General features: G+C 33.3%; 1 protein-coding gene across 4 annotated transcripts in view; it reads left to right on the top strand.

Moving 5' to 3' along the window:
- LOC134721305 (L-fucose kinase-like) overlaps positions 1–15,409 on the top strand; it is a 46,094-nt gene that overhangs the window by 17,349 nt on the left and 13,336 nt on the right. For all 4 annotated transcript variants that reach the window (XM_063584193.1, XM_063584192.1, XM_063584195.1 and 1 more), the window contains exons 13-19: positions 658–777; positions 1,222–1,323; positions 1,773–1,903; positions 2,584–2,661; positions 12,397–12,533; positions 12,880–13,031; positions 13,482–13,628. In XM_063584193.1, the coding sequence (XP_063440263.1) occupies positions 658–777; positions 1,222–1,323; positions 1,773–1,903; positions 2,584–2,661; positions 12,397–12,533; positions 12,880–13,031; positions 13,482–13,628 (867 nt within the window). The remainder of the gene's footprint in view (positions 1–657; positions 778–1,221; positions 1,324–1,772; positions 1,904–2,583; positions 2,662–12,396; positions 12,534–12,879; positions 13,032–13,481; positions 13,629–15,409) is intronic.

The following is a 15,409-nucleotide window of genomic DNA, read 5'->3' as shown; positions in this document are numbered from 1 at the left end:
AAATGTTGTATGTTAACTTGAAAATAGTTGTATAATGACTTGGAATATAAAGCTTGAATATTTCTTCATATATGAGAAAATAAGATTGGTTTTTATAAGATAAAGATAAGATTTATTCCGGACCATATGAGTATTTGGACCAGACGCGTATGGTCATGACCATATGCATATACTCATATGGTTCAACCATATGCGTATGGTCTGACAGTATGCGTATGGTCAGACCATATGAGTATATACTTGTATGGTTATTAAAAGGCCGAACCATATGAGTATTTTGACCATATAGGTATTTTGTTTCAAATATGCATTACAAATGTTTCAATAAAACTATAAAACTTTATCTAAAATTTCAATGATTGTTACATGACAATGTATTAATTTGAAGGCTATGTTTAGATTGAATATTGATGCCAGAGTTTCAAAATTTCATCGCTTATTACTTTCTTGCATGTAGGCTAAGATGACATTTACTTCCACATGGTAACATAATTTTTTTTTTCACATTTGCATGTCATGGTTGTGAACGATCCTTTTCAGTTACACCTTTTGTTTGCAAGTGAAAAGATAGCCATCTTTGCAGGTGTGTGCAGTGGTGCCGAGGTTTTGGTTTGTTCCAATGTGTCTACAATGTGCCCACATCTGTTTCTTTTTCAGACAAAGAAGGCAATGAAGTTTGCTGATGCTGTTGTTGTACAAGGTTATAATATTTACATCAAATCACTGGGAATGACCAAATATGTTTTGACTACACATGGTAGATTTGATCTAATTCAGGTATATAATCAAAATGCAGTTAAAATAGATAGATGTTTTAAGGAGAAGACAAAACTCTGAAAAATTCTACATGGTCTATCAGCTTATTCTGATTATTTGAACCCTTTTTGTGCTGTAACACCTTTGCAAGACTTGCATTTATAATAATTGATTTGCAATTATTCACAAAACAAATAATCTCGGGACTAACAAGGTCTGATCATAAACTGCATTACCAGGATTTCTTAGATTTGAGTTCATGGTTTATATAAGTCAACTATACCATGTGACACGTTTTCTTATTCATCACTCATAATTACCAAACACTTCAATAATTTTACGCTATCAAGATTATCTACTTGCGGCAGGGTATCATCAGTGAGCAGTAGCCTGCAGTTTCACTTGTTTTCAATAGTTCACTTCTATTTGATGGCATATTGAAGATACTAATCTTTATTTTTCAAGTTACCAATGTGGAGATCAACAAGTAACTTTTGCAATAGTCCTTGGATAGTAATGATGAATAGAACTGGGATGATAAAAGAAGATCTGTGGTCATCTGATATTGTAAGTATATGTGTAGCAGAATCAGATGCTAGGGTACATCTAGTAACTTATACTCTGTACCGCTGTAGTTCTCATGCACTATCTCAATCTTATTCGTAAATCTTCAAATTTACCTTAGAAACTATATAAGATAGGATGGTTTATACTCACAATAATAAAGACTGTTATAATATGTATAGGATGAAATAATTCCCATTATGTTTATTAATGCATATTGTTTACTGCCGCATTGTAAATTAATTGGCCAGTCTCAGACTGCAACTTACTTGATATGTTGTTTTAAATTGTTATATGGTCAAATGATAAGCACTTCATGTTTTCGATCAAAGTGTAAAATTATTCATTTGTATTAGTAAAAATGATAATATATTTTGTTGTATACTGTTGTTTAATGTGAAGGTATACATAATTTTAGAAACATATTTAATAAATTTTATGTGTTATTTTAGGACAATGACAGTCAGTTGATAATGACAGCAAAATTGTTCCCTGTGTTCCATGCCACAGAACAAGTTGGGTTAAAGGAAATTCTTTGGCTTCAAGGTCAAACAGAAGATAAGGATGGGTCAATATTAAAAAGGTATTGTGTACAAAGGTGTCAAGTCTCTAGGCATGAATAGAAGCGACTTATAATTTGCTTCAAAATTTCCCTCACTTACAGAAAAGTTTTAAACTTTTCCAAATTGATAAAATATTTCTTTTTTTACTAGAATTTCCTTCGCATTTATACTTGCTTGAATAGTTGATTAGCCTGTAAAGAATAACAAATTATTATCAAAAATCATTTATTTAAAAGAATTTTATAGGAAAGAGAAGAACTAACAAATAAAAGATAACAGTACAGATTTTTATCTACTGCTTCATCACCACCTGGTAAAAAAACAATCATGATTAGAAGGTTTAAAGATAGTTCTATATGTTTATTTCAATTTAAATCTTTTGAATGCCTTTCAGAATATCATTTCTTACAAATCACATTATGTCCTATTGTTGAGATTTCAAAAATTATGTCAAACCCTTCATGGAATTTATGACATTTGGACAAAAACTTTTTTATGATCAAAAGATATGATAAAGGTGACTAGTAAAATTTTATTCAGTCTATTAAGCTTTTTCAAAAAGATAAATGTCTGAATATTGGTCTTTGGACCAGTAGTAGGAAAATATTTTGGTGCTGACTTAGAGTTTGATTCTAGATGAATGCTGTTGAAAATTATAATGGTGTTGATTAATGTTAATTATAGTTTTGTATAATTTTAGGTGGAGATCATCATGGAGGTTATCCCTACAAGAAATTTTAGACTTGGTAAACATTGAAGAGGAGTTCCATTGGAAGAGGTAGAAAGTTCTGCTTTATCTTAAATGTTTACATTATGCATTAATATAAAAACAAATCAACATATTTACTTCAGAAAATTGTAGACAACATTCTAATCTTGTGCAAGAACTATGTCTTGCCAGAGATAAAAGTTGCAGAATGGGTGACATATGAGGGGGGGCTAGAGGGGGTCTCATCCCGATTTCCCGGTTTTAATATCAGGAAATCCCGAAATCCCGGATATATTTTGTTAAAAATCCCGATCCCGATAAATTTTGATCCACAATTTTAAAGTTTAAAGTTTCAATGCTTACGATTTAAACGTCTCTGGTATGCTTGATATTCAAAGTCTTTCAGCGTAACAAGACAATAACAATCAAAACCAAGGAGTAAACAAAGACTCACCAAACCAAAGGACATTTACATCAACAGATATGAATAATAAATAAGAAACAACATGAATTCCACTAAAATAGGGAGTGAATTCAGGTGCTCAGTAAGGGTAAGCACCCGTCGTGTTATTTCTTTGTTCAGTTCGGAATTGATAGACGATTATTATGACTCAGGAAGAATATCAGATATGATTTCTGACACACTTTGGTCATAATGGCCAATTAGCTCAGTGAGGCGACCGTAAAATTTCTTGAGTGATGACCTTAATTTGATTGATTCATAGCCGCCTGTCTAAGCAACTTTTGAGAAAGCTGCGGCATTCCTCGTTCAACAAAATCAACGTACTTCGAGCTATCTCTAGAGTAACGTATCATATATGCATATGCTGGTGCCGCTGGGATGTTACTATACAGAAATGGAAAGGTGACTATAGGAAAATTAAAATCATCGCGTTTGTCATAAATTTTGGTATTCAACCTACCGCGCATCAGTAGTCATTTCGAGAAAAAGGTCTAAATATGAAGCAGATTTATCTGTGTTGGTAGTATCTTCAATTTCAAATTCACTTGGATATATTATTATTTTATTAAATGTAAGTGATCACTGAAACTTCTCTTAATCAGTTTAATTGAGGTCTGGAGCTGGCATGTCAGTTAACTGCTAGTAGTCTGTTGTTATTTATGTATTATTGTCATTTTATTTATTTTCTTTTGTTACATCTTTTGACATCGGACTCGGACTTCTCTTGAACTGAATTTTAATGTGCGTATTGTTACTCTTTTACTTTTCTACATTGACTAGAGGTATAGGGGGAGGGTTGAGATCTCATAAACATGTTTAACCCTGCCGCAATTTTGCGCCTGTCCCAAGTCAGGAGCCTCTGGCCTTTGTTAGTCTTGTATGATTTTAAATTTTAGTTTCTTGTGTATAATTCGGAGTTTAGTATGACGTCCATTATCACTGTACTATTATGCATATTTTTAGGGGCCAGCTGAAGGACACCTACGGGTGCGGGAATGCTCGCTACATTGAAGACCCATTGGTTGCCTTCGGCTGTTGTTTGCTCTATGGTCGGGTGGTTGTCGCTTTGACATATTCACCATTTCCTTTCTCAATTTTATTCTATTATAAAGAGACAGTACACCATCAATATACCGAAAGATGAAATTAAAAGACTGGCCTTATTTCTTTTCAGCTATCTGTTCAAGCCCTTGGATAAATTCTGCGTCATAGGAATATTAAATACAAATCTGCAAGTAGAGGAGCACAAAGTCATGGTACCCATTGGGGTTCAAATAGTCTGTTGGAAGATCAAACCTCCAAATTCAACAAATATGTTGTCAATCAAAAAGTCCAGCATGGCAGTGATATCCTCGTCGGTATATTTTTTTCCTTACTCTGTATGATTTTTTACAAAGTAAGCTGAATAGTCCAAGATATTTAAAACGTCTACTGCCCTTATTGTTAAAGAAACACAAGCTGACGAGTTCTTTCAGTCGAGCTTTAAGTTTAGTATTTGGAATAGTGGCAACAAAGAGTTGAACACTTAAAGGTTTTAATGTTGGTACAATGTTTTAATGATTGAGATTGTAAATTCACAAATAACTCTATATTACGTTTTGAAATATTTCTGTAGTCCTTCTTTGACTGCAGTGAGTATGGCAGTTTCTAACTTTAGAAAGGGTTTAAGTGGAACACTTAGAAGAACCTGCAATATACCTTTCCTTATAAGTATTCTTGTAAACTTAGGAATATAAGGATAGATCATAGAAGATCCTGGTATTCATCGTTTGTATTAACACCAAAGGAGATTAGAACCGATTTGTGGTTTTCCAGGATCTCCTGCTTCGTAAGCGTACTTAAGTGTATATGTAGGATTTCCAAGTGTGACATTTATCCCCAGTTCCTTCATCAGGCAGTCGATGTAGTGTTTCTTGCAAACAAAAACAAAAGTGTTTGAGTGTTTGTCAGCTAGAACAACAACATATTTGTCATGGAGACAAGACAGTTCCTCTTTGACCCGAGGGTCTTTAAAGATGGAAGGAGCTTTTGAACTAATAAACCCTTTAAAAGCTTACCTCCTCTTATCTGAATCAATGACCTCACTGCGAAAGATTGTCAACCTCAACCTTTTCTCTTTATGCCCAGTCTTTTGCACAATTCTCAATAGAATCCATTATAAGTTTGAAGTTCTGCTTCCAATTGATTGGCTGTGGCTCTCTGTATTTCGAACCCTTGGACAAAAGTTGTCTCAACTTGTAGTTATTGACTATGTTTAGGTCTCCAGAAATACGAATATATGTATTATCAATATAAACGTGACGTCAAGCTGCATATAAGCATTTTTGTTCTCGTAAATCTTCAGTAGCCAGTCAGAAAAATGGACAAATTCTAGTTCAAGTCAATACAAGAACCTATAGGATACGCACTGGGATCGTTTTGTAACGGAGAGAAATTTGAATGTTTTGAGTCACTATTCGAAAAACCACTGAACCAAGTTACAGACACAAACAGAACTACAAATGTCACTTATGAAATTTCCAACTTAACCATGCTTAAGTAGTCGAAACGATTTACATTATGAAGTAATAAAAAAAAACCCAGATGCACGGTAAGACACTTGTTAGAATAGATGACCGTACTTAGGGCATATGTAATTACACAACTGATTACCAACAAGAAGCTGATCGACCGACACTGGGAAAATTTAGAAAAGTAGAAAGATAAGCTTATTTTATGTAGAAAACATTTTTTTTTAAATAAAAAAATCATGATAGTCCGTGACTTTAACAATTTTGTTAAATTTTTTTTTTTCTCTGATCTGGATCTACTCTGTTTCTAGATGAATTCTGATTGAAGTATAATGAAAATGGCATTTTTGTCTGTCCATGGTACAGTTTTTTGTCAATCCCGTTATATTTCAACATACAAATCCCGATTTCCCGTGGCTAAAAACGTGGATTTCCCGTATCACGATATTTTTCTATCCCGAATTCCCGATCTTTAAACAAGGCAATCCCAGTTTCCCGATGCTAAAAAAGGTCGATCCCGGCGTCCCGAAAATGGTCTCGCCCCCCCTCACATATGAATTACATTCTGACGAGGAAAGTATAAAAAAATTTGTTTAAACTATGAAACTTTATATTTCGGAACATAGAAGACCTGGATGAATCACATGGTGTATGCATATACCTTATGTTATGAATTTCCCTTCTGTCATATGACCCTATTTTCATAGTTTTGCTTGAATTTTTTTTTAGAGTTTTTTGTCATATGAAATACTTTGATTGTGGGTAATTGAATATCCATAATTGGTATATTGGATCCTTGCTAGGGTGTCCTGTTCACCAGACAGGATTCACCCGACCTCAACCTCATTTAAGGTATCAGAGATCAAGGTTAAGTATTCTTGGTCGAAAAGGCTTTATCTTAGATATTATTAGCAATGGGACAACTAAGATGGATGATTATAAGGTGTTCATAGCAGACTTGTAGGATTCATCTTGTCTTGGCAATGGCCTCAATTTCATGGTTCATTCATTAATGCTACATTTTTATACGACCGCAAATTTTGAAAAAATTTTCGTCGTATATTGCTATCACGTTGGCGTCGTCGTCTGCGTCGTCGTTGTCGTCGTTGTCGTCGTCGTCGTCCGAATACTTTTAGTTTTCGCACTCTAACTTTAGTAAAAGTGAATATAAATCTATAAAATTTTATCACAAGGTTTATGACCACAAAAGGAAGGTTGGTATTGATTTTGGGAGTTTTGGTCCCAACATTTTAGGAATTAGGGGCCAAAAAGGGCCCAAATAAGCATTTTCTTGGTTTTCGCACTATAACTTTAGTTTAAGGTCAAGTTTCAGTAAATGGGCTATGTCACAGATTTCTTTAAAATTTGGCATACAACTCTGGCTCGATGAACTTCAACTGAAAATCGAAAAAATAATGCATTTATCTCAATTATCATTTGAAATATTACTGATTGAATTTTTACAAAATGGGTCAACATTTGTATAGAAAGCACATAAAATCGGCGAAAAACCTTCTAAAATTTGTCTTAAAATCGCCAAATCTATAATTCTACTCCATAGATTTTTCTTAAAAAACTATATGTTGTTGGTACATAAATTTCCGTTATAATGATGCAAAATAAAGATAGGGTCACCGACTTCGTTTTTACGGTATACATCATTCAAAGTTGCGTTCTTTGTGAAAAAATCCAACAAAACGTCGAAATAATCGTAACGTTATCGCGTTGCAGGCCGTAAAACGTTGGTTTTTGACATTTTTCCCTACCAAATAGGTAGCAAATTGATAATTAGACAATAATCGAAGTCGGTGACCCTATGATTATTTTATATCATTAAAACAGAAATTTATGTGTCAACAATATATAGTTTTTTAAGAAAAATCTATGGAGTAGAATTAGAGATTTGGCGATTTTAAGACAAATTTTAGAAGTTTTTTCGCCGATTTTATGTGCTTTCTATACAAATATTTACCCATATCAAAAGAAATCAATCTGCAATTTTTAAGATAATAAAAGAGATAAATGTACTTTTTTTTCGATTTTCAGTTGTAGTTCAACGAGCCAAGGTTGTATGCAAATTTTAAGCAAAATCTGCGACATAGCCCATTTACTGTTCCTTGACCTTAAGTTAATAGAAATCTATGAAATTTTGACACAAGGTTTATGACCACAAAAGAAAGGTTGGGATTGATTTTGGGAGTTTTGGTTTCAACAGTGTAGGAATTAGGGGCCAAAAAAGGGCCCAAATAAGCATTATTCTTGGTTTTCGCACAATAACTTTAGTTTAAGTAAATAGAAAATAATGAAATTTAAACACAATGTTTATGACCACAAAAGGAAGGTTGGTATTGATTTTGGGAGTTTAGGTCCCAACAGTTTAGGAATTAGGGGCCAAAAAGGGACCCAAATAAACATTTTCTTGGTTTTCGCACCATAACTTTAGTATAAGTAAATAGAAATCTATGAGATTTAAACACAAGGTTTATGACCATAAAAGGAAGGTTGGTAATGATTTTGGGAGTTTTGGTCCCAACAGTTTAGGAATAAGGGGCCCAAAAGGTCCAAAATTAAACTTTGTTTGATTTCATCAAAATTGAATAATTGGGGTTCTTTGATATGCCGAATCTAACTGTGTATGTAGATTTTTAACTTTTGGTCCCGTTTTCAAATTGGTCTACATTAAGGTCCAAAGGGTCCAAAATTAAACTTCGTTTGATTTTGACAAAAAAAATAATCGGTTGGGTTCTTTGATATGCTGAATCTAAAAATGTACTTAGATTCTTGATTATCGGCCCAGTTTTCAAGTTGGTCCAAATCGGGGTCCAAAATTAAACTTTGTTTGATTTCATCAAAAATTGAATAAATGGGGTTCTTTGATATGCCAAATCTAACTGTGTATGTAGATTCCTCATTTTTGGTCTTGTTTCAAATTGGTCTACATTAAAGTCCAAAGGGTCCAAAATTAAACTTAGTTTGATTTTAACAAAAATTGAAATCTTGGGGTTCTTTGATATGCTGAATCCAAACATGTACTTAGATTTTTATACGACCGCAAATTTTGAAAAAAATTTCGTCGTATATTGCTATCACGTTGGCGTCGTCGTCGTCGTCGTCGTCGTCGTCGTAGTCGTCGTCGTCGTCGTCGTCGTCGTCGTCGTCCGAATACTTTTAGTTTTCGCACTCTAACTTTAGTAAAAGTGAATAGAAATCTATGAAATTTTAACACAAGGTTTATGACCATAAAAGGAAGGCTGGTATTGATTTTGGGAGTTTTGGTCCCAACATTGTAGGAATTAGGGGCCAAAAAGGGCCCAAATAAGCATTTTCTTGGTTTTCGCACTATAACTTTAGTTTAAGTTAATAGAAATCTATGAAATTTTGACACAAGGTTTATGACCACAAAAGAAAGGTTGGGATTGATTTTGGGAGTTTTGGTTTCAACAGTTTAGGAATTAGGGGCCAAAAAAGGGCCCAAATAAGCATTATTCTTGGTTTTCGCACAATAACTTTAGTTAAAGTGAATAGAAATCAATGAAATTTAAACACAATGTTTATGACCACAAAAGGAAGGTTGGTATTGATTTTGGGAGTTTCGGTCCCAACAGTTTAGGAATTAGGGGCCAAAAAGGGACCCAAATAAGCATTTTTCTTGGTTTTCGCACCATAGCGTTAGTATAAGTAAATAGAAATCTATGAAATTTAAACATAAGGTTTATGACTATAAAAGGAAGGTTGGTATTGATTTTTATACGACCGCAAATTTTGAAAAAAATTTCGTCGTATATTGCTATCACGTTGGCGTCGTCGACGTCGTCGTCGTCGTCGTTGCGTCGTCGTTGTCGTCGTCGTCGTCGTCCGAATACTTTTAGTTTTCGCACTCTAACTTTAGTAAAAGTGAATAGAAATCTATGAAATTTTAACACAAGGTTTATGACCATAAAAGAAAGGCTGGTATTGATTTTGGGAGTTTTGGTCCCAACATTGTAGGAATTAGGGGCCAAAAAGGGCCCAAATAAGCATTTTCTTGGTTTTCGCACTATAACTTTAGTTTAAGTGAATAGAAATCTATGAAATTTTGACACAAGGTTTATGACCACAAAAGAAAGGTTGGGATTGATTTTGGGAGTTTTGATTTCAACAGTTTAGGAATTAGGGGCCAAAAAAGGGCCCAAATAAGCATTATTCTTGGTTTTTGCACAATAACTTTAGTTAAAGTGAATAGAAATCAATGAAATTTAAACACAATGTTTATGACCACAAAAGGAAGGTTGGTATTGATTTTGGGAGTTTCGGTCCCAACAGTTTAGGAATTAGGGGCCAAAAAGGGACCCAAATAAGCATTTTTCTTGGTTTTCGCACCATAGCGTTAGTATAAGTAAATAGAAACCTATGAAATTTAAACATAAGGTTTATGACTATAAAAGGAAGGTTGGTATTGATTTTGGGAGTTTTGGTCCCAACAGTTAAGGAAAAAGGGGCCCAAAGGGTCCAAAATTAAACTTTGTTTGATTTCATCAAAATTGAATAATTGGGGTTCTTTAATATGCCGAATCTAACTGTGTATGTAGATTCTTAATTTTTGGTCCCGTTTTCAAATTGGTCTACATTAAGGTCCAAAGGGTCCAAAATTAAACTTAGTTTGATTTTAACAAAAATTGAAACCTTGGGGTTCTTTGATATGCTGAATCTAAAAATTTACTTAGATTTTTTATTATTGGCCCAGTTTTCAAGTTGGCCCAAATCGAGGTCCAAAATTAAACATTGTTTGATTTCATCAAAAATTGTATAGTTGGGGTTCTTTGATATGCCAAATCTAACTGTGTATGTAGATTCTTAATTTTTGGCCCAGTTTTAAAATTGGTCTAAATTAAAGTGCAAAGGGTCCAAAATTAAACTAAGTTTGATTTTAACAAAAATTAAATTCTTGGGCCTCTTTGATATGCTGAATCTAAACATGTACTTAGATTTTTGATTATGGGCCCAGTTTTCAAGTTGGTCCAAATCAGGATCTAAAATTATTATATTAAGTATTGTGCAATAGCAAGTCTTTTCAATTGCACAGTATTGTGCAATGGCAAGAAATATCTAATTTCACAATATTGTGAAATAGCAATTTTTTTTTTAATTAAGAGTTATCTTTCTTTGTCCAGTATAGTAAGCAAGAAATATCTGCAAGAATTTTTTTTAATTGGAGTTATCTTTCTTTGTCCAGAATCAACTTAAATCTTTGTTATATACAATATACAATGTATATTCACTTTTTACTACCAACTGGTAAATTTAAATAATCTTTACCATTCAGTGATAACAAGCAGTTTTTTTACATCTTAATATTTTATGATGTATTTAAATGAGTAGTAATTGTTGCAAACTCCATTAGAATATTTTAATTGAAATTAGTTTTGGAATAAGGGAAAGGGGGATGTGAATAAAAAATTGGGTTCAATTTTTCTCATTTGAAATTTCATAAATAAAAAGAAAATTTCTTCAAACATTTTTTTGAGAGGATTAATATTCAACAGCATAGTGAATTGCTCTAAGAGAAAACAAAAATTTTGTGTTCATTTGAATACATTCATTCTGTGTCAGAAACCTATGCTGTGTCAACTATTTAATCACAATCCAAATTTAGAGTGGAATCCAGCTTGAATGTTGTGTCCATACTTGCCCCAACCGTTCAGGGTTCAACCTCTGCGGTCGTATAAAGCTACTCCCTGCGGAGCATCTGGTTGATTATGGGCCCAGTTTTCAAGTTGGTCCAAATCAGGATCTAAAATTATTATATTAAGTTTTGTGCAATAGCAAGTCTTTTCAATTGCACAGTATTGCCAAATGGCAAGAAATATCTTATTGCAAAATATTGTGAAATAGCAATTTTGTTTTAAATTAGCAAAATATTGTGAAATAGCAATTTTGTTTTAAATTAGAGTTATCTTTCTTTGTCCAGAATAGTAAGCAAGAAATATCTAATTGTAAGATTTTTTTTTATTTGGAGTTATCTTTCTTTGTCCAGAATCAACTTAAATCTTTGTTATATATACAATATACAATGTATATTCACTTTTTACTACCAACTGATAAATTAAAATAATCTTTACCATTCAGTGATAACAAGCAGTTTTTTTACATCTTAAAATTTATGATGTATTTAAATGAGTAGTAATTGTTGCAAACTCCATTAGAAATTTTAATTGAGATTAGTTTTGGAATAAGGGAAAGGGGGATGTGATTAAAAAAAATGGGTTCAATTTTCTCATTTGAAATTTCATAAATAAAAAGAAAATTTCTTCAAACATTTTTTTGAGAGGAATAATATTCAACAGCATAGTGAATTGCTCTAAGAGAAAACAAATTTTTTAATTTCATTAGAACACATTCATTCTGTGTCAGAAACCTATGCTGTGTCAACTATTTAATCACAATCCAAATTTAGAGCTGAATCCAGCTTGAATGTTATGTCCATACTTGCCCCAACCGTTCAGGGTTCAACCTCTGCGGTCGTATAAAGCTACTCCCTGCGGAGCATCTGGTTGTCATTTGGTCTGTTACTTAGATATTTTAAGCAATAGATTAGATGTACCTATATATATGTATTTGGTTTAAGGAATGATTGTAAGATGTACATGTCTGTCTGGCAAGTTTCATGGACCATGACCTTTTAACTGGTTCATTGGACAATGTTGAGTTTTCCAGTTTTGTCTATTGATCAAATACTAAACTGAGCAATTGGGTCACTATATTTGGTTATAGAATAATTTTAAGTTGTAAAAGTCTCTCTGGCATATTTCACCTACTATGACCTCATTTTAATCTGATCTTTCTTCTTTTTAGGCAGCTATTTTATGATGTGTGTCAAAGAAATATAGAAGATGGATTGAAAGAAAAGAAAAATATAGGATTTAGAAGTATTTATACTAGTGCTGTAATAGATGGATTTGCTGATGATATTCTTAAAACATTAGATGAAGGTATGTAGTTTTTTATAACTTACAACACTAGATGAGGGAATGAGAACACATCAGTGGAACACATGAAATGACTCATTTTCCTTGCTATATGAAATTTCTATTGAAAAATGGTCTGTTTAACCAGGTTTAACAGATTTAGCAAATTTCATGCTTGTATGACAGTCATTTCAGCTTCTGGATTATCTTTGCTAAGGAAAAATTAATTAAGTTTTGCTTATTAGATAAATTTCTAGTGGGCTGTCAATTAAATTTGGTATGTATGTCTCCTCTGATGGGGATAGACATATTTAGTTTTACTCGTTTCAAAATTGAAATCATATGCCATATCATTTGTTTACTTTCATAGTGGCAGCTAACAGTGAAGGTGAACCAGGTGTAACAGCAAGGACCCTAGCTAATATAGCTGATGTTCTGGGATGTATGGGAGGTGCACAAGGGGGATTGAGGAGTGGACCTGCAGCTAATAAATCTTGGGCTAAAGCTTTCCATCTGTTAGAAGTAGGAGAATGCATCACACACAAGTCTTAAGTCTTAACCTCCTTTTAAGAGAGAACTCATTCAAACTTTTATTAAGGGTTTGAGCCAAAACTTTAACTCTTATAAAACAACAAGAATTTAATCTGTTTTTAATCAGTACCTGTAAATAGCTGCAATAAATCTCTTGTAAGAACATGTATTGTTGCCATCAAGTAAAATTGGCACAATGTTTTTGGTTAAAAAAAATTGAAACTAACAACCGCATTTATTCAAGATGACGTTTTTCATTTTGCAGAATCAAATATCATTCCAAAAATCAAAACAGATTCAGCTTTCTTTACTGTTTACTTTAATCAGTTTACCATCATCCCATACCACTTCTTTTTTTTTTTAGTAAACTATTGTTGATGGAGATTGATATTATAAATACAAAAACAAGTTTCTTATTCATAGCAGTTTACTTATTTCTAGATTGGAGACTTGAAAAATGGAATAGCAGCTTTAGCAAAGGAACGATCTAGATGGTTAAGTCGACCTGACTTGTGTATCAGGGCAGCAAGGCATTATGAAGGAGCTGCTTCCATCTTCATAAGACATGCTGTCAAAACCGTCAAAGAAGTAAGTAGATAATCTATAATAAAGAATAGTTCTAATCTTATCTTTATTTCATTAAATTTGTGAACCTGTATTCTATAACAAAGTCAAAAAGCCAGACTCTGTTCTGCTGTTTCCAGCATTAGAGGCGGCGGTGTCAATTATTGTTAAGGACAAGGAGTGCAATGAATATGAGGATAGTCATATTGTTGGTGACAAGGCTTTTACACTCATTATATAATTTGATTGAATTGTATTCCAAGACCATATCACTTGTCAATAAACTGCAGGATACAATGAAAATTCTTTGAATAAGATTGTACTGTATTATTTTTGTGAGCAGTTTTCATCTGCAAAACATTTGGTTAATCCCCAGTTTTTATTGTCGAGCCTGCAACTTTTGTTGCAGAAAGCTTGACATAGGGATAGTGATCCGGTGGCTACAGAGGCTACGGCGGCAGCGTTAGCTAACTTCTTAAAAGCTTTATATTTTAGAAGGTAGAAGACCTGGATGCTTCATACTTTGTATATAGATGCCTCATGTTACGAACTTTCTGTCAGTCACATGTCCAATGTCCTTGGCCTCATTTTCATGGTTCAGTGACTACTTGAAAAAAAAGTTAAGATTTTTTGTAATGTTAAATTCTCTCTTATTATAAGTAATTGGATAACTATATTTGGTATGTGCGTACCTTGCAAGGTCCTCATGCCCGTCAGACAGTTTTCACTTGACCTCGAACTCATTACATGGATCAGTGAACAAGGTTAAGTTTTGGTGGTCAAGTCCATATCTTAGATACTATAAGCAATAGGTCTAGTATATTCAGTGTATGGAAGGACTGTAAGGTGTACATGTCGAACTGGCAGGTGTCATCTGACCTTGACCTCATTTTCATGGTTCAGTGGTTATAGTTAAGTTTTTGTGTTTTGGTCTGTTTTTCTTATACTATATGCAATAGGTCTACTATATTTGGTGTATGGAATGATTGTAAGGTGTACACGTCTAGCTGACAGGTGTCATCTGACCTTGACCTCATTTTCATGGTTCAGTGGTCAAAGTAAAGTTTTTGAGTTTTGGTCTATTTTTCTAATACTTTATGCATTAGGTCAACTATATTTGGTGTATGGAAATATTTTATGATCTATATGTCTATTACGCAGGTTTTATTTGACCTTGACCTCATTTTCAAGATCCATTACTAAGTGTTAAGTGTTTGTGTTTTGGTCTGTTTTTCCTAATTTATTAGCAATAAGTCAACTATATTTGTTGTATTGAAGAATTGTTAGCTGTACATGTCTGCCTGGCATGGTTCATCTGACCTTGACCTCATTTTCATGGTTTATTGATCAATGTTTCGTTTTCTTGGTTAATGTTGAGTTTATGTGACAGTTGTAATAAAGCTTTATATTTAGGTCTATCAACATAATATCAATGATTAGTAAAGAAGGCGAGACATTTCAGCGTGTGCACTCTTGTATTATTTTTTGTTGGTTTGCTTTACTGTAACTTGACTGTAAGTGGTGTTCTCCACCTATTGCAGTTCATTCAAAATTCTGACCAAATTGCAATTTGTTTAACAAAGTTGCGGAGGGTATAATGTTTTTGACCCGTCAGTCTGTCCGTCAGTCTGTCAGTCCTGTTTCTTGTCATCGTAACTTCTCCCAAACCACACAACAGAATTTCATGAAACCATTTTAGATAATAAGGACATACTATGTAGTTGTGCATATCGACAGGAAATTACGATTCAATTTTTGTTCTAGGAGTTACGCCCCTTTGAACTTATTTGCTTCAATGTACTACT

The sequence above is a fragment of the Mytilus trossulus genome, chromosome 6, assembly GCF_036588685.1.
Source record: "Mytilus trossulus isolate FHL-02 chromosome 6, PNRI_Mtr1.1.1.hap1, whole genome shotgun sequence".
In the NCBI taxonomy this organism is placed as follows: domain Eukaryota; kingdom Metazoa; phylum Mollusca; class Bivalvia; order Mytilida; family Mytilidae; genus Mytilus; species Mytilus trossulus.
This window is presented reverse-complemented; position numbering and strand designations above follow the sequence as displayed.